We start from the raw sequence: 18,654 nt of genomic DNA, 5'->3' as shown, positions 1-18,654 counted from the left end.
TTGTGGTTAAGCATTAACCTAAGAATACAGTTTAAATTTTGTGGAGTATTCTGTTTTAAATGTCAACATTCTGCACAGTATATTCCATTATGCCACCACATAATTTTGTAAACTCCATATCATGATGACATCGAACAGTATTTATCATTGGTTCCTCCATTTTGTTTGATCATGTGGCTCGTAATTCATCATGCCCACTTCCCATCATTCACCACAGATACAGTTACCAACAGCAGCATGCAACGGAAAAGCTGCTGACAACGTATGTGCTCTTGTATCCAGTGGAAGCACTTACTCTTAAGTTCCAAGGCACTACCAGCTGACCAGGTAGTACAATGACTGTGTGTACGGAGTTAAGAAATATCAGGTACATGGTCAAACAGCTCCAAATAAGCCACTCATTTTTGTAGTCAGTACTAAGCGACACTTGAGATGGTGTAAAGACTGACACCACTGGACAGCATTTGATTGGATATGAGTGATTTGGAGTGATGTATCATACTACACCATGAGGCAATTCGCTTGAAGGTTTAGCATTTGGTGAATGCCTGGAGAACGTTACTTTCCATCAACAAAGTGTGGGGCAGGTGGTGTTATGGAACGACTGTCCCACTTTATCGTAGACAGGATAACCTGTAATAGGAATCAGGTCATGTGGCAACTTCACTGCAATCTCTAAACAGTTTTCTTTTCTTTTTTTAATATATGCATGATAACCAACCAGTTGTTCATTGGTATGTATGGCCGTTGTGAAACTGTTCTCATGGATTTTTCCTTACTCGCTGATAAAAATATGTTTGTTACTTATAGTGATATTCCTTTATTCTGGTCATGCAGTGTAATACTAATAATTAACTTGTTGTGGATTATTAGTTGAGTTAAACTAATTATATTTAGATGTGACAGCTTTTCATTTTAAATTGAAGGAAACTGGCACATAATAATTCTGTAATCATCTGGATTGATGTCAGAATGCAACTAGCTATTCACAATGCTCAAATTAAGTGTGCAGGAACTTCCAAGTTCCAACTAACTTTAATAAGTGTCATGAATTTTAATTTATTTCATATCTTATCAAAGATCTACTTCCGTACTGCTTACCATGATCTTACCAGCAGCTCATGTTATTTTGTGCTCTGTTGTAATTTCAACAACTCATAAAAACTTAAGCCTTTATGCTATTAATTTCATCTTATTCTGTGTGTTGCTACAAAGAAACACAGAAACTCAGACACTGATACATATATTGCTTTTGCACTGTGGTTGCAAGTACCAAGCTTGGAGTTATTTGGCGGAACCTTAACACATTTCTGACCATTACAAAAACTTAGAATCTATGTCTCGCCTGTTAAACATCTTTTAAATTGCTTTAGTGTATCTATGCACACACTGTGTTTTCAATTCTGTGTAATACTTTGTATGAGAATCCCTGTTACAGTTTTTTGTGAATGTGTGTGCAGTACATGCACTCTTTCCAATCAGATGCCACTTGTAATTTACTCTGCTAACAGATTATCTGCCTGGGCTGCATATGTTGGTGTAATATTCTAAAAAAAATGGCTAGCAGTAATTAATGGCAGTGTGGAGAAATTTGAAACAACAGATTCACAAATACGATGGTTTTTCAAAATGCTAGTTCATTTGCCCTCTTCTACAAACAGGGTCACTGTGAAGGCGTTGATGACAGACTGACTTGAAAATTGTTTATCAGTAAAAAAATACGTGTCAGAGATCATATCTGTGTCACAAAATTAAATGGCTGAACTCTGAAGTTAAACATTGGATTTGGTATATTCTACTTGCAGGGCTACCAGACAGTATAAACCTGTGACTATGAGCTTGGAAAAGTCAAACTTGCTAATCATGTGTGACACCATAAACAAAAATTGTTGCAAGAAATGGGCAGTGAATTTTTGCTATAAATCGAGTAGTGACACTGCTGTGCTAACTTCTAACAAATCACTGTATCTTGAAATATAGACAACACATGCGAATCATAAACACAAGTTTCCTACACGATGAATACGAAAACAAATATTTGTTACTAAAATAATAAGCCTTCTTAAACCAATTTCTATAATCCATACTATTTTAACATTAAATAACTGGCAAAATAAATTTGAGACTCAATTCTGTCAGACATCTCCAAACATAGAATTGAGTATAGTTAATTGCAGGACAAGGAGCCTAGACCAATTTTTGCTAACACTATTTGTTGTAGAATGTCAGCAGTGAAAACAACACTCATCTTTCTGTTTGATGCCATAGTAACTGTTGTTATAGTGACTCTTTGTCCTAAAAAAGAAAATGGGATTTGAGATCACCAAGAGGTTTCCTGGGTCTTGTAAGTGCTTAACAACACTATATTAATCTTCTTCTTGGAGTCAGTTAGGTGTAATTCCTTCATTCAGTAAATCATCAATAATGATGATTAGCTGAGCTCACAAAATGTATTTCAGGTATAAAATGTAACTTCTGTAAAATAAAACGCTAGGTAAAGTTACTCTGCTGTATATTCTTCACTTTCAAAAAGTCAAAGACACTTTCTTCTCACTCCATGAAACATAATGATATATATCACAATGGTACATTAGATGTAGTTACATTTCACATTGATTCTTAATCACAGAAAATAATTATGTAGAATTAATACATTGAGGTATAATTAAATTTTCTTGAGTTTGAATGTTAGGTAATTTTTGAAAGGTTTTCAGAATAAAAGATAGTAAATAATATGACATAAAAAATATAGATCTGCAGACATGGGTATTAATCAGTAATCTCACATTGAGAAATATGCATTGCCAGAGGTATGAAATATAACAGGAGTAGAAGATGTACTGTAATGTACCATTGATTGTGACTGTATCACCATCTACAGTACTCCAGGATTACATGGGCATAGTTCAATTATAAACTCAGCATCATTTAATATGCAATTTCCATGTGAGACATTTTTCGAGCTTGTAGTCTTCATCTGTTGCTGTTGCTGTCAACTATCAGTTGTTGCGATATCTTTGTGTGTGTGTGTGTGTGTGTGTGTGTGTGTTTATTTACCAAACGGGAAACCTCTGGTAGATAGACACAGTAAAACACACACACACACACACACACACACACACACACACACACGAATTTCAAGCTTTCGCAACCCAAGGTTGCTTCATCAGGAAAGAGGGAAGGAGAGGGAAAGGGAGAGGGTAAAGAGTCATTTCAATCCCGGGAGTGGAAAGACTTACCTTAGGGGGAAAAAGGACGGGTATACACTCGGGCACACACACACACACACACATATCCATCAGCACACATACAGACACAGGCAGACATATGTAAATGCAAAGAGGTTGGGCAGAGATGTCAGTCGAGGCAGAAGTACAGAGGCAAAGATGTTGTTGAATGGCAGGTGATGTACGAGGGGCGGCAACTTGAAATTAGCAGAGGTTGAGGCCTGATGGGTAGGTAACGGGGAGAGAGAATATATTGAAGGGCAAGTTCCCATCTCTGGAGTTCTGATAGGTTGGTGTCAGTGGGAAGTATCCAGATAACCCGCATGGTGTAACACTGTGCCAAGATGTGCTGGCCGTGCACCAAGGCATGTTTAGCCACAGGGTGATCCTCATTACCAACAAACACTGTCTGCCTGTGTCCGTTCATGCGAATGGACAGTTTGTTGCCGGTCATTCCCACATAGAAGGCTTCACAGTGTAGGCATGTCAGTTGGTAAATCACGTGGTAAATCACATTGTGTGTGTGTGTGTGTGTGTGTGTGTGTGTGTGTGTGCGCGCGCGCGCGAGTGTATACCTGTCCTTTTTTCCCCCCTAAGGTAAGTCTTTCTGCTCCCAGGATTGGAATGACCCCTTACACTCTCCCTTAAAACCCACATCCTTTCGTCTTTCCCTCTCCTTCCCTCTTTCCTGATGAAGCAACCTTAGGTTGCAAAAGCTTGAAATTTGTGTGTGTGTGTGTGTGTGTGTGTGTGTGTGTGTGTGTGGGCGCACACGCGCTTTTTATTGTGTCTATCTACCAGCGCTTTCTCATGTGGTAAGTTACAGCATCTTTGTTTTTTCTATATACATTTTTCCCAAGTGGAATGTTTCCCTCTGTTGTGTGTGTGTGTGTGTGTGTGTGTGTGTGTGTGTGAGAGAGAGAGAGAGAGAGAGAGAGAGAGAGTGTGTGTTTTATTATTTATTTTATATTTGAATGACACATATAGCCTGTAAAGCTTTTATCAACTCTTCTATGCTGCAGAAGAAACTGTGGGAGAACAAAGGCAGGGTACAACCACATATTTTGGACAAGAACAGAGAAAAGGCATTAGCCAAGATAGCAACAAAGTAAGTAACAGGATAATTGTTAATTCTTGTATAAAATAATATAGAAAATTAATTAGCTTTTAAAACCTTGTATGTACATAGATATGAAAACAGAAATGTCAGTTACAATGTCAGATGCTGTGTTGAATTTGACATAAGTGGCCTTAAGAAATGAAATTGGTGGCCATCAGTGTGGGGAACAAAAGGTTCATTTAATATATCTTGGAGACGTCACTATGAGAAATAACTGGATTCCTATAATTAATTGTCTAATGTACTCTTGTAAATACAGGCAGAAACATGACTGTGTATGCATAGGCACCACCACCATCACCACTAAATAACAGTTGGTAATGGAATTAAGAATTTTGGAATTGATGGTTCTATTGCTAGGAACTAGTGAGGGGAATGTTGATTAAAAAAAAAAAAAAAAGCTGTTAAAGTGAAGTATAAGACTGTTGAAACAAATTCAGGATGATGTGGACTTTTCCATGAAAGCAGAAATTAGAAAACTGTAATATTGTTGTGAGCTATGGTATGCGTTACTGGATGGTGTGCTGCAGGTTGCTATTTCAAACCTGACCACCAGCAGTTAGTTGTTACTTAGTATTTATTGTTTCTGGAATTACTTCGAAATACCTTATATTTGTAATGTTTGTATGTTCTGTTACATTCAGTAGTTGTATCAATACCAGCTTTCTGGAATATACAGTGATTGTATAAATCACTTCAAGCAGAAGAGAACTGAGTTCCTGGACAGGTAGTGCAGCCATTTATACAAACACTGTATATTCCAGAAAGCTGGTATTCAGTAAAATGTTCGATGGGAAATCTGTTATTACTCAGAACAACAAATCTGAACTGAATTTCAGAATAACACATAAGAGACTGACATTAACTCTTTCCTTTTCTTCTGAGTGTTTACACTGTCAGTAAGGTGCTGCTTCTGCACTTTCCAAAACACTGCCAAGCTGTGACACCGAAGTATAAATGCCACCTCTAGAGCAGGTAGAGACTCGTGGCAGCATCGTGTCTTGCAAATGTCATGTGCTCATGCTTCTTGCATTGTCTCCGCAGAAACAAAAATCAAAGCACGCACAATGGATATTCTTTAGATGCTAAATACGTAGAAAACATTTTTACATGAACATCTTTCATCAGATTTCAAGGAAAGGGTGGGGTAACCTGTCATACCACAGGCTGTACGTTGTAGTCAGTAATAAATGTGCTTTCACTGCTAACTGTTTTCCTTTAATCCAAGACCCTACCTTCCTATTTGCACTTGATTGTGGTTTTTCTGTGACATTGTTTGATGGAGATGTCGGGTACTTCAAGACATCTACATCACCATGGCTCCAATTAGGCAATGTAAAGGCCATCACCTACATAGATGGAACTGAAATACAAGCAGTGCATTGTTCCTAAGATCTGTACATTTAGGAGACAGATAGCATCCAGAACAGCAGTGAGTGAGCTGCACCTCAGGCATCTATCAGCGTTTTTCAAAGACATTGTGCAGGATATGACAGAATGGCTGAAAGGATTTGACCGAGTCACCAGATACAGTAGATGGGACAACATGGTGTGTGGCAAATGTGTACTTTTATTTGGATGACACAGCTCAGCATTGGTTCAAAAACAATGAAGAGAAGCTTAATAGCTGGGACAAATTCGAGGTCGAACTGAAGAAACACTTTCAGTGACAGTCAGCAGCAAGTCTGCTTAGAGGCAGAACAATTGAAAGATAAGACCCAATGTCATGAGGAAATGACACTGTCATACATACAGAATGTTTTGGCCCTATTCCGCAGTATAAATCTGAATATGATTGAAGCCAACAAAATTTCACACTTAATTAAAGAAGTTGCAGAAGACAAATAACAAGCTCTTCTCATAAAAGGATGTCACAGTTACAGAGGAATTCATCAAGTGATGCCAGTGAAATGAGAAAATTTAATAGAAAAGGGTGGCATGAAAGACTGCCAAATGTGCTCCCTGTGGCAGTTGTGGAAGACCACTATGAGCTTGTCTCTCTCATACACTAAATAGTTTAGAAGTGTTAAACTGAGTATACAGGAGAGTAGCAGCCATGAGACAGCAGAGAGTGTTGAAAAGGGGTGTATTGATCTTTGGTACCAATCTCCATCACTAGTCGAGCACACCATGAAGAATGGACTCAACCGACTCAGACTTATGCTGCAACTGACAAACAACCACCCAGCATTCAACCAACACAGGTGCAACTGACAAGTAAGCCAAGTACAGTGCACCACAGGAGAACAGGCATTTGGAGGACTGGGAACAACACCCAGATATGTTTTCACCTGCAGGATCCCTGGATATGTTGTACACTGCAGCAGAGGAGGGAAGGCAGTTTTCAATTACTGATATGGCATCAGATGTGAACTATCGCAATAATTTTATTCACACCACTCAACTGCAAACAATATACAATCAACATGTGCGATGAAGCCCATCACTGTACACTGGACAAGGTTACTTCTCAGCGTGTTGCCATATGGAAGTACGTGTCATTCACCCATCCCCCAGCCTCAGGAAAACTTAAGTGAGGTTACATGGAGGTGAAGCTGACACAGATGAAAATCATCCATGGATGACAGTCCCTAATATCTCAGGAAATCTCGTTGAGGTCGTCTTTGACAGCTGACCTGCCCAGGCACTAGTTGATTCCTGGGTTTCTTTGTGTGTAATGTCAAATGGTTATCATTGGGTTATCATTGTCATCTAAAGAAGACTATGTTCTGTGATACAAAAGCAGTTGTGCTGAGGGTTGCAAATGGGAAACACATCCAGCTGAAAGGAATGTTTATTGCAAGAATAGCTATCAGTGTCAGAATGCAGCCTTTCAGATTTGTTGTTTTAGCAGGACATAGACAAGTTGCTATTATCGGATGGGACTTCTTGCAGAAATCGCAAGCAGTCATAGACTGAAAGATCAGAGCTCCTTATTGACAGAGCTATTCCAACAAGCACACAGAACAAAGATTAGGCTAGGGGCTGTTCCCATTGCAGATGCTATCTGGCCGTCATCAACGAGATGAGTTCTAGTCATCAGTTGAGATGCTCAGTGCAACTACGGAGTTTTTTTGATTGCAAAAGCTACTCAGGCTCACCAAAGAAATATACATGCCTGCGACAATCATAGGTATTGTAGATTGTCAAGGAGGACTTTGGATCAATAATTGTCATGAACAGCCACAACTCATCCCTAAAAGTATGTGCTTAGGGACAGCCAAACAAGTTCAGGGGGGCAGCGTAGTGTTATCGACAAAGAACCACTCTTTGCTACGATGAGACATTGCAGTGAAGGAAGCTGCTATCGATCTGCCGATAGTATGTGGCCTGACTGAGGAGCAACATCGACATGTGATAGCTGTTCTGTGTCAATTTTCAGGTGCTTACAAATCAGGAGTGATACCTGTGAACATTCAGAGAGTCCTTAATCCTCTCCTGTAGTCCTTGCAAAGGAGGAGGAGAGCACATAGCACTCCTGAGTTGACTATCGATGACTGAACAAATTCATGTAGAGAGATGTCTATCTGTTGCCACAAGTTGATGACACGTTAGAGTCCTTGAAAGGAACAAAGTATTTCTCTGCTATGGGCATACTGAGAGACTACTGGCAAATGGGATTGTTAGGGCTTTTTGGGAAACGACTGCCTTCACTACGCCTGATAGCCTCTGTCAGTTTAAAGTTATTCTATTTGCACCATGTAATGCTTCAACCATCGTCGAACGTACGATGGATAACATGCTACAACACTTTAAATGGAAAACATCTTTGCTATCTGAATGACAGTGTTGTTTTTTAGAAGACATTTGAAGGACATCTAAGCTACCTAAACCGTGTTGAAGTGTGTTCAGAACGCAGGTCTCTGTCTCAACTGAAAAAACTCTCTTCACTGCCCAAGAAATAAAAATCTTGAGCACCAGCTGAATGGTGATGGAGTCCACCCTGATCCAGAGAAAGTAAAAGTAGACATAGATTTTCTGAATCCTTGATTCATTCCTGATGGGAGAAGTTTTCGTGGAATATGCTTGTACTACCGGCGATTGATAGAGGTCATCTTTACAAAGATACATCCCCCCTTGCTAGAACAACTGCTGGGAGGCACCATATTTTCCAGGAATGAGACGCAGGAAAGATCTTTCCTTATCCTTAGGGAGGCACTATCTCCTCCAGTTCTGGCATTGTGTGAGTAGCAAGCAGAGGCAGGTGGTGAAAAGATGACAGCTTATGCTTCCAGAATACTCTCCAAGGCTGAGATAAAATACTCTACAACTTAGAAAGAGTCTGGACGATCAGTAAGTCCTAGTCATATTTATTTAGCAAACTATTCACTGTCGTAACAGACCACCATTCTCTCGGCTGTCTGACTAGCCTGAAGGATCCAACAAGTCGGTTATTGAGATGGGGACTGAGGTTTCACGACTACAACATTACAGTGGTATGCAAAAATGGATGCAAACACATGGAGGCCAACTGCGTTTCAAGAAATTCTTTGGCGAATCACAGCAGCTTGGATGAAATCCCAGTCATCGCTATGTTAAATGAAGTGCTGCCGAGAAGAGGGAAGATCCAGCACTGCTGAAAACCGTAGAAGCAGGAAGGAGGAGGAGGAGGCACCAACCATAGGAGAATTTCAGTTCATTAGGTAATGGAGCATTGTATAAGAGGGACAGTAATCCAATGGGGTGGTTATGGTTGTTCGCCATCTGACCTCACATAAAGACAGCTATCCTGAAATTTTTACACAACATTCCCAACATCTGGTCACCTAGGATTTGTGAAAACTCTAGATGAAATCAGACTCAGGTATCACTGGTCAGGTCTTTACTGATCCATTAGACAGCATGCCAGTGGTGGAAACATGTGCTGCAGTTACCTCTGAGGCACTTGGATTTATTCCTCTAGCTGTTATCACTTTGTGATCTCTGTTGAAAGCATCTTCAGACTTTGATTTTGAATATGTGGAGGCCCTTTTTGTTGCTTTTGTACCGGTACATTGTGGGTTTGGGTTTTGTGTCAAAAGACTAAGAGTACTCTTTTAGTCACCACATTGACTTCCATTCATTTGAGGCAACCACAAAATCATGCATATTTTTTTTAAAAATTGTTTGTGATTCTTTTCTACTTTGCACTAAATTTATTTGTTGAATTTTTTAATGAAAGCTGTTCTTGTAAGTGGTTCTCAGAATTATCTGACACTCTTTTTGCCCAAACTCTCTCTGAGAAGTTGCCACTTGTGTTTCTGATCCATACAAAACCGCTGCTTTCAACATCATCATAGAACAATGTTTCCTTTTGTTCTGTGAAAGGCATTTTTGTTGTTGATTGCTGAAATTTGCATGTTCTTTTCTGAAGTGCATCTGTTCTTGCATTGGTGTTCCGTTTTTGGTCTGGTGTGGTTCCAGGTGTTCCCACTGTGGTCCGCTTCCGCTAGAAAAGTTCTTAGACATTCCCCCTTCAGTCCAGTGCACCAGGCCAGGTGCAGGTGCAACAGACTGAAGACAGAACACCAGCACTTGACTAGGTGCACTGGACCAAAAAGGGAATAACTGAGAACACTGCTTGTGGGAGCAGACTGCAGACAGAACGCCTGGAACTGACCATGGGAGGGGCAGGCCATTGATGTAATTACTGGACCCATTACACTTGATGAGCAGTCTCTGGTAGCACCTAATGAAGATAATGGCTCACATTGTCCAAATGGCATGCATGAACGATGCTGGTGCGTGGCAGAATACAAGACACCTAAAGATGCCAAAGCTAGTCAGTTAACTGTGATACCTTTAAATTTGTTTCCCATTCTTGTTGGGCTAAACAGTTTTTGTTTTTCTGTCTGATTTGGACAGTGTTTTCAAGAATGCAACTGTAAGGCAGTTGGGGGGAGATCATTACCTTGTCAAACACCTTTTTTGTGTTCTTCTTTTCTGTAAATTGTGAAATTTTGCTGCGGAGATACATATTCAATTGAATGAAATTAAGTAAACAAATAAAAAAGTAATAAAAATCTTTTACAGTTGTAAGGGTGCTACTCTTTAAAATTATGTCTTTGTGGTAGTTTGCGTTATTTGCAATATGCATAGAAGTCTGCCCCAGCAGAAATAGCATATTAATCACTGTTGTTGTTGTTGTGGTCTTCAGTCCTGACTGGTTTGATGCAGCTCTCCATGCTAATCTATCCTGTGCAAGCTTCTTCATCTCCCAGTACCTACTGCAACCTACATCCTTCTGAATCTGCTTCTTGTATTCATCTCTTCGTCTCCCTCTACGATTTTTACCCTCCACGCTGCCCTCCAATACTAAACTGGTGATCCCTTGATGCCTCAGAACATGTCCTACCAAACCGATCCCTTCTTCTAGTCAAGTTGTGCCACAAACTTCTTTTCTCCCCAATCCTATTCAATACTTCCTCATTAATTATGTGATCTACCCATCTAATCTTCAGCATTCTTCTGTAGCACCACATTTCGAAAGATTCTATTCTCTTCTTGTTCAAACTATTTATCGTCCATGTTTCACTTCCATACATGGCTACACTCCATACAAATACTTTCAGAAACGACTTCCTGACACTTAAACCTATACTCGATGTTAACAAATTTCTCTTCTTTAGAAATGCTTTCCTTGCCATTGCCAGTCTACATTTTATATCCTCTCTACTTCGACCATCATCAGTTATTTTGCTCCCCAAATAGCAGAACTCCTTTACTACTTTTAAGTGTCTCATTTCCTAATCTAATTCCCGCAGCATCACCCGACTTAATTCGACTACATTCCGTTATCCTTGTTTTGCTTTTGTTGATGTTCATCTTATATCCTCCTTTCAAGACACTATCCATTCCGTTCAACTACTCTTCCAAGTCCTTTGCTGTCTCTGACAGAATTACAATGTCATCGGCGAACCTTAAAGTTTTTATTTCTTCTCTATGGATTTTAATACCTATTCCGAATTTTTCTTTTGTTTCCTTTACTGTTTGCTTAATATACAGATTGAACAACATCGGGGAGAGGCTACAACCCTGTCTCACTCCCTTCCCAACCACTGCTTCCCTTTGATGTCCCTCGACTCTTATAACTGCCATCTGGTTTCTGTACAAATTGTAAATAGCTTTTCGCTCCCTGTATTTTACCCCTGCCACCTTCAGAATTTGAAAGAGAGTATTCCAGTCAACATTGTCAAAAGCTTTCTCTAAGTCTACAAATGCTAGGAATGTAGGTTTGCCTTTCCTTAATCTAGCTTCTAAGATAAGTCGTAGGGTCAGTATTGCCTCACGTGTTCCAATATTTCTACGGAATCCAAACTGATCTTCCCCGAGGTCGGCTTCTACTAGTTTTTCCATTCGTCTGTAAAGAATTCATGTTAGTATGTTGCAGCTGTGACTTATTAAACTGATAGTTCGGTAATTTTCACATCTGTCAACACCTGCTTTCTTTGGGATTGGAATTATTATATTCTTCTTGAAGTCTGAGGGTATTTTGCCTGTCTCATACATCTTGCTCACCAGATGGTAGAGTTTCGTCAGTACTGGCTCTCCCAGGGCTGTCAGTAGTTCTAATGGAATGTTGTCTACTACTGGAACTTTGTTGCGACTCAGGTCTTTCAGTGCTCTGTCAAACTCTTCACGCAGTATCATATCTCCCATTTCATCTACATCCTCCTCCATTTCCATAATATTGTCCTCAAGAACATCGCCCTTGTATAGATCCTCTATATATCCTTCCACCTTTCTGCTTTCCCTTCTGTGCTTATAACTGGGTTTCCATCTGAGCTCTTGATATTCATACAAGTGGCTCTCTTTTCTCCAAAGGTCTCTTTAATTTTCCTGTAGGCAGCATCTATCTTACCCCTAGTGAGATAAGCCTCTACATCCTTACATTTGTCCTCTAGCCATCCCTCCTTAGCCATTTTGCACTTCCTGTCGATCTCATTTTTGAGACGTTTGTATTCCTTTTTGCCTGCTTCATTTACTGCATTTTTATATTTTCTCCTTTCATCAATTAAATTCAATATTTCTTCTGTTACCCAAGGATTTCTACTAGCCCTCATCTTTTTACCTACTTGCTCCCCCGCTGCCTTCACCACTTCATCCCTCAAAGCTACCCATTCTTCTTCTACTGTATTTCTTTCCCCCATTCCTGTCAATTGTTCCCTTATGCTCTCTCTGAAACTCTGTACAACCTCTGGTTCTTTCAGTTTATCCAGGTCCCATCTCCTTAAATTCCCACCTTTTTGCAGTTTCTTCAGTTTTAATCTACAGTTCATAACCAATAGATTGTGGTCAGAGTCCTCATCTGCCTCTGGAATTGTCTTACAATTTAAAACCTGGTTCCTAAATCTCTGTCTTACCATTATATAATCTATCTGAAATCTGTCATATCTCCAGGCTTCTTCCCTGTATACAATCTTCTTTTACGATTCTTGAAGCAAGTGTTAGCTATGATTAGGTTGTGCTCTGTGCAAAATTCTACCAGGCGGCTTCCTCTTTCGTTTCTTACCCTCAATCCATATTCACCTACTACGTTTCCTTCCCTCCCTTTTCCTACTGACGAATTCCAGTCACCCATGACTATTAAATTTTCATCTCTCTTCACTATCTGAATAATTTCTTTTATTTCATCATACATTTCTTCAATTTCTTCATCATCTGCAGAGCTAGTTGGCATATAAACTTGTACCACTGTGGTAGGCGTGGGCTTCGTATCTATCTTGGCCACAATAATGCGTTCACTATGCTGTTTGTAGTAGCTTACCCGCATTCCTATTTTCCTATTCATTATTAAATCTACTCCTGCATTACCCCTATTTGATTTTCTTTTCTTTTTTTTTTTTTTTAAATCATAACATCTGAAATTGACACTAAGAAGGAAATGTAGGTTTTTGAAGTATTACTTGAGACTATAGAAAATTTACTTGGTATTCTTCTACCAATTAATTGTGTGACTTTATAAGGATTCACAGGACTCAACCTTTAAAAATAAGTAAATCTATCATTTTTCGTTTTTACAGAATAGTATCTTCCATTCTTTTAGAACCAGGTATAGTTTCAGAATACCTTATGTACAGTAAGGTTTGTCTTTATACCCAATAGCATTTCATCCCTTATATCAAAATCTTTATAAATGATTTGGTGTCACTGTGTATTGTAATGGAGAATGTATTTTTTAATCTACCTACTTAACGAAAAATGACCAAACTTTAGTTGTTCAGCAACTAGAGAATTTTTATTTGAATTAATACTATATTGTTTACAGAGGGGTGGTGCAGTTGTTTAATGCAGTGCGACAACATCAGAAAAAACTGGATGAGCAGTTTAGAGAAGTCAAGCATTCTGAAGTTAAAAAAGATAAAATTATGAAGTCTGTTGATAAAAAGGCCTTCTTAGATGTGCTAATGGGGAAAGGCAGTTCAGCCAAATTCGAAGCTGATATGAAGGTAAGCATGTTTTGTATGTTCAAGTGTCACTTTAATACAGGTTGTCCCAAAATAATGTATACACTTTTTGAAACTGAACATCTCTTTAATGAAAGGGCTTAGAAATACGATTTTAGTTGTGTTAGGCGCCTCATGGTCTGACTTAATGTGGTAAATGTTCAAACTGGTGTCCGTCCATCGCAATACACCGATGACAATGACTCACGACTGAGCGACGTGCCAACTTTATTGCTTACAATGGAATAGCATCACAGGTCTTCTGAATTTGCTCTCTAAGATCATCCAGTGTGTGTGGTCTCGCAGCCTAAACTGTGTTCGTGCGAGTGCACCACAGAAAGAAGTCTAGAGGACTTAAATCTGGAGATCGAGTTGGATGCTCTACATTCTCTCTTTGTCCTATCCATCTGACAGGGAATGTATGATTGAGAAATGCCCTCACATCCAGGTGAAAGTGAGGTGGCACCCCATCCTGTTGATAGTAATAATCTTCATTTCCAAAGACAACGCTAAGACCAGGAGTTACCATTTCCGACTACGAGTCACCTGTGGCAGTGTTGTCAAAGAAGTGCGCCCCGATTAACTCTAGAAGACAGACCACACCAGACTGTTACTCCTGGTAGATTAACATGCCTTTGCTCAGTTACATATGGATTCTCCCTGGCCCAGTACACGCAATTTGGCGGTTAATTGTTCCATCAGATTTAAATGTCGCTTTATCTGAGCAAAGAATTCGATCTTGGAAATGTTGCTCTTCTTCACATCTGTTAATGAACCACTCACAAAATTTGCTTCACCTCTCAGGATCATTGTCGTTAAGAGCATAGAGAAGTCTTGGAATGTAAGGCTTAAAGTTCCGAAACCACAAAATTCTATGAACACTGCTTCTGCAGTTCCCAGTCTCATGAGAACATTGCCTCACAGATTTCTTCGGGGATCGTGTGTATGCCTGGATTGCTGCATCAACACTCTCATTGTATGTTGACCTTCCTTTTCATCTGCTATGTCCCTTCTTCATATTGTGCACCATTCCTTCGACTTCAAACTTATCTCTGATTCTTGTAATTGTTACTCTTGTCGGTGATGGTGTCCCAAATTCAACTCTCTAATGTCAGTGTACCGCATGTACATTCTCTTTTTTCCAGTAAGACTTTAGCACCCATTTCTGTTGTTCAAACGATAACTCCATGTTTGCTAACAACCCTAAAGCAAAAGAAAGCATTGTTATGTTTTTCACCGCCTTCTAGGTTATTACCCATAAAAATTGTATTTCTGTCTTTGTCAATTAAAGAGATATTCTGTTTCAAAGAGAGTGTACATTATTTTGGAACACTCTTTATATCTGTTTGTAAGGGAAACCTCAGAAGCACCACCACCCTGAAGGATTATCTGAATGGGATGAGGGAGCCATGAAGGAATTATCCAAGTGGGATGGAAATCAGTAGATGTTATGTACACGTACAAACAAACAAGGTCCTGAGATCTCTCCCCCAACTGAGAACATTTGGAGCATTATGGGCAAGGGCCTCCAACCAGCTTGGATTTTGACGATCTAACATGCCAATTGAACAGTATTTGGTGTGATATCCCTCAGTAGGCTATCCAACGATGCTGTCATCAATGCCAAGCTGAATAAGTGTTTGCATAAGTGCCAGAGGTGGAGCAACACGTTATTGACTTGCTCAATTTGTGAAGTTCTTTGTCTTGAGTAAATCATCCAATTTTTCTGAAATTATAATCATTTGCTTGTCTGCATGTGTACCTTACATCTACCAAATTCCTTCCTATTCGGATAATTCCTTCATGGTGTGTTGTAGGTGCCAGACTAATGTTTTAGCCACTACTCGTGTACCTTGTTGATCTGAAACTAGAAAAATTAAGCTGCAATTGCTCTGAAGTGAGGAGAAACTATGGATAAGAACACTTTTGTAGTGTCTTACTTGTTGAATTATTGATAATCACTAAAATATTTTGGTTCTACATAGAATCTACTACTAGTTGAAAATTGTCTAGACAGTTGTGTTTATCATGATAGCAGTGAAATGGAAGATGATAAGGACGATGAAATACTAACGTTTCTCTTCCAAAATGATCTTACCAAGGAAAAGACAACAAAGTTCATATTTTCAACCATCACAAAGATGTGAAAAAGACAAAAATAGGAATAAGTGATTCTAAGAACTGAACAACAACTGAAAAATGTGTTATAGAGAAACATCTGCTGCACTTGGTGGTATACCAATTACAGTCAATGTTGAACTTGCTCATTTCTATAAACAGACTTTTGTAGGTCAATGGAACATCCATTATGATTTTAAAAAGACTCAACTCATTGAAGTCTTTAAGAAGGCTCGCATGGCAAGTGCACTGAACTACAGACCTACTTTGTCGATGTCAATTTGCAGTAGAATAATGGAACATATTTAGTGCTTTGTGTCAATACTTCCTTGGCAACTGAAAAATTTCTTTCTTCAAATCAATATAGGTTCTTCAGACACAGATTGTTTGAAAATTGCTTGCGCTGTTCGCTCGCAATATCCAGAAGTTTATAGAAACTAGAGCCCATGTTATGCTGTGTTTCTTGATTTGATGACACCCTTCATCACTCTTCTGTACTGATGCTATTCTCAAAATATATCAGTTGTGTGTACTACCTGATAGTTAACATTAATCTGCTGTTCACAGTTGACACATGAGTGTCATGGAGGTCACATCATAAATAAACTCCTACAAAATGCAGTTATGCTTGAAGCTTATCAGATTTTGGTATTAAGACTGGCAGCTGAATAATACACTATAATGTGAGTAAATATACAAAAGGACCTGGTATTGGTCTATTTCACTGTTGATGATGCCAGTGGAATCAGTCACAACTATTAAGTCTCTATGGATGGATGTCTGTCTGGAGTGATTTAATAACATAAATCTAGATATGACTTAGATGTCAGACTCCAATTTATGGCAAGAATCCATAAGGATGTTGTGGTGATTGCTGCACATTGAGTGTGGTAATTTGGATTTGGAAACAGGTGAGAGGACAGCTGATTAAAAGAAATCATTCCTATTTCTTTACAATTAACTTTTAAATTCTTTACAAACTTCACTATGTGCCATGCATGCTTTGGATGTTACAGTAAGCACAGCCCAATGTGGTATAACAGTACAGTTGTTTACCAAAACAAAAATCTAACTTGAAAGTAAGTCTGAAGAGTAGTGAAATAATGATGTACATACATTGTTAAGCAATCAGTGTTACATGGTACAAGTAATAACTATTTTTAGTTTTTATTGTGATTCATTGTACTGCATCAGTTGGAATATCTTCATTGTAAACTATTACTATTTTACCATGGTGTCTTGAAAGAAGTACAGCACAGTTACTTCAACATAAGTACTCATTGAGGATGGATTGGCTTCTTCTCAAGTAGTTCTTGCTTCTTTGTACCAGAGCAGTTTAACTTGTGGATGAAATTCCAGAATGAGATTTTCACTCTGTAGCGGAGTGTGCGCTGCAAGATTTGCAGGAGAGCTTCTGTAAAGTTTGGAAGGTAGGAGACGAGGTACTGGCAGAAGTAAAGCTGTGAGGACGGGGCATGAGTCGTGCTTGGGTAGCTCAGTTGGTAGAGCACTTGCCCACGAAAGGCAAAGGTCCCGAGTTCGAGTCTCAGTCCGGCACACAGTTTTAATCTGCCAGGAAGGTTCATATCAGCGCACACTCCACTGCAGAGTGAAAATCTCATTCTGAAAACATCCCCCAAGCTGTGGCTAAGCTATGTCTCCGCAATATCCTTTCTTTCAGGAGTGCTAGTTCTGCAAGGTTCGCAGGAGAGCTTCTGTAAAGTTTGGAAGGTAGGAGACGAGGTACTGGCAGAAGTATAGCTGTGAGGATGGGGCGTGAGTCATGCTTAGGTAGCCCAGTTGGTAGAGCACTTGCCCGCGAAGGGCAAAGATCCCGAGTTCGAGTCTCAGTCTGGCGCGCAGTTTTAATCTGCCAGGAAGTTTGTGGATGAAATTGTTTAAAGGAAAGCGAGTCGTCTTCTGTTGCTGAAACCATTGCTTGCTTTTTCCTCCTAAACTCTCCTAGTGACAAGTTCTTGAGGTTGTAAGTGTTATCTCACTTGAACACGAGTCACTACCATCTCATGGGCATGCAGTTGCTGAATTTCTTTCAGAATTCACCTGCGTGTTGCTTCTGAGATGGTTCACTTCATGTGGCCATCAACAGACTGATTTCTCTGAGATGATCTGATGTTTTCAAGATAACAGAGAATGTAGGGATGCACGGACATTGCAGTGTTTTTAGTTGCATTTGTATTCTGAAGTTTCTGTATCAGTGTCATCACTATACTTATCACAAACATTACAACAGCCTTAAATTTAACATTGTTTGCATAGATTTGTCATAAATTTTGACCATAAGAACAAGCAAGCTGATACAAATTACAGTATCCTGTGACTAATAACCTCAAAGGAAACAAATACAATCATACAAAATTCAGTGGGGGCAGAAATGACACACTGTTCAGAAGTTGTGTATTTGTAACGTGCATTACACTAACAATCCTCCTCGCTAAATATTTCTTGCTGGTAATCTCTATTCCTCTTCCTTTTCTTTCTTTCTTAAAATATATGATAAAGTTTCATTGTCATATTCCTTGATTACAAAACACTTTTGTTGGAGTTTTCAGTGAGTGGTTTCATTCTTTTGCTGTAATAGTATTTTGCTATTTTTGCTGACGAAAAGAAAGAAATATTAATTGGATGTTTTGATATATTATTAATGGTTAATTGAAAATATTCTTTCTTTCTTTATTATTATAAATAAATACTCTTTATGTGTGCTTTTGTTTAGTTATTGGTTTAGCTTAGTTCCATATTTTCT

At 39.1% G+C, this 18,654-nt stretch overlaps 1 protein-coding gene across 1 annotated transcript in view; it reads left to right on the top strand.

Annotated features, from left to right (window-relative positions):
• LOC124625560 (RRP15-like protein) overlaps positions 1–18,654 on the top strand; it is a 62,773-nt gene that overhangs the window by 20,259 nt on the left and 23,860 nt on the right. The window contains exons 3-4 of the mRNA XM_047149180.1: positions 4,250–4,335; positions 13,595–13,775. Of these exons, the coding sequence (XP_047005136.1) occupies positions 4,250–4,335; positions 13,595–13,775 (267 nt within the window). The remainder of the gene's footprint in view (positions 1–4,249; positions 4,336–13,594; positions 13,776–18,654) is intronic.

The sequence above is a fragment of the Schistocerca americana genome, chromosome 1 (genome assembly GCF_021461395.2).
Source record: "Schistocerca americana isolate TAMUIC-IGC-003095 chromosome 1, iqSchAmer2.1, whole genome shotgun sequence".
NCBI classification, from domain to species: domain Eukaryota; kingdom Metazoa; phylum Arthropoda; class Insecta; order Orthoptera; family Acrididae; genus Schistocerca; species Schistocerca americana.
This window is presented reverse-complemented; position numbering and strand designations above follow the sequence as displayed.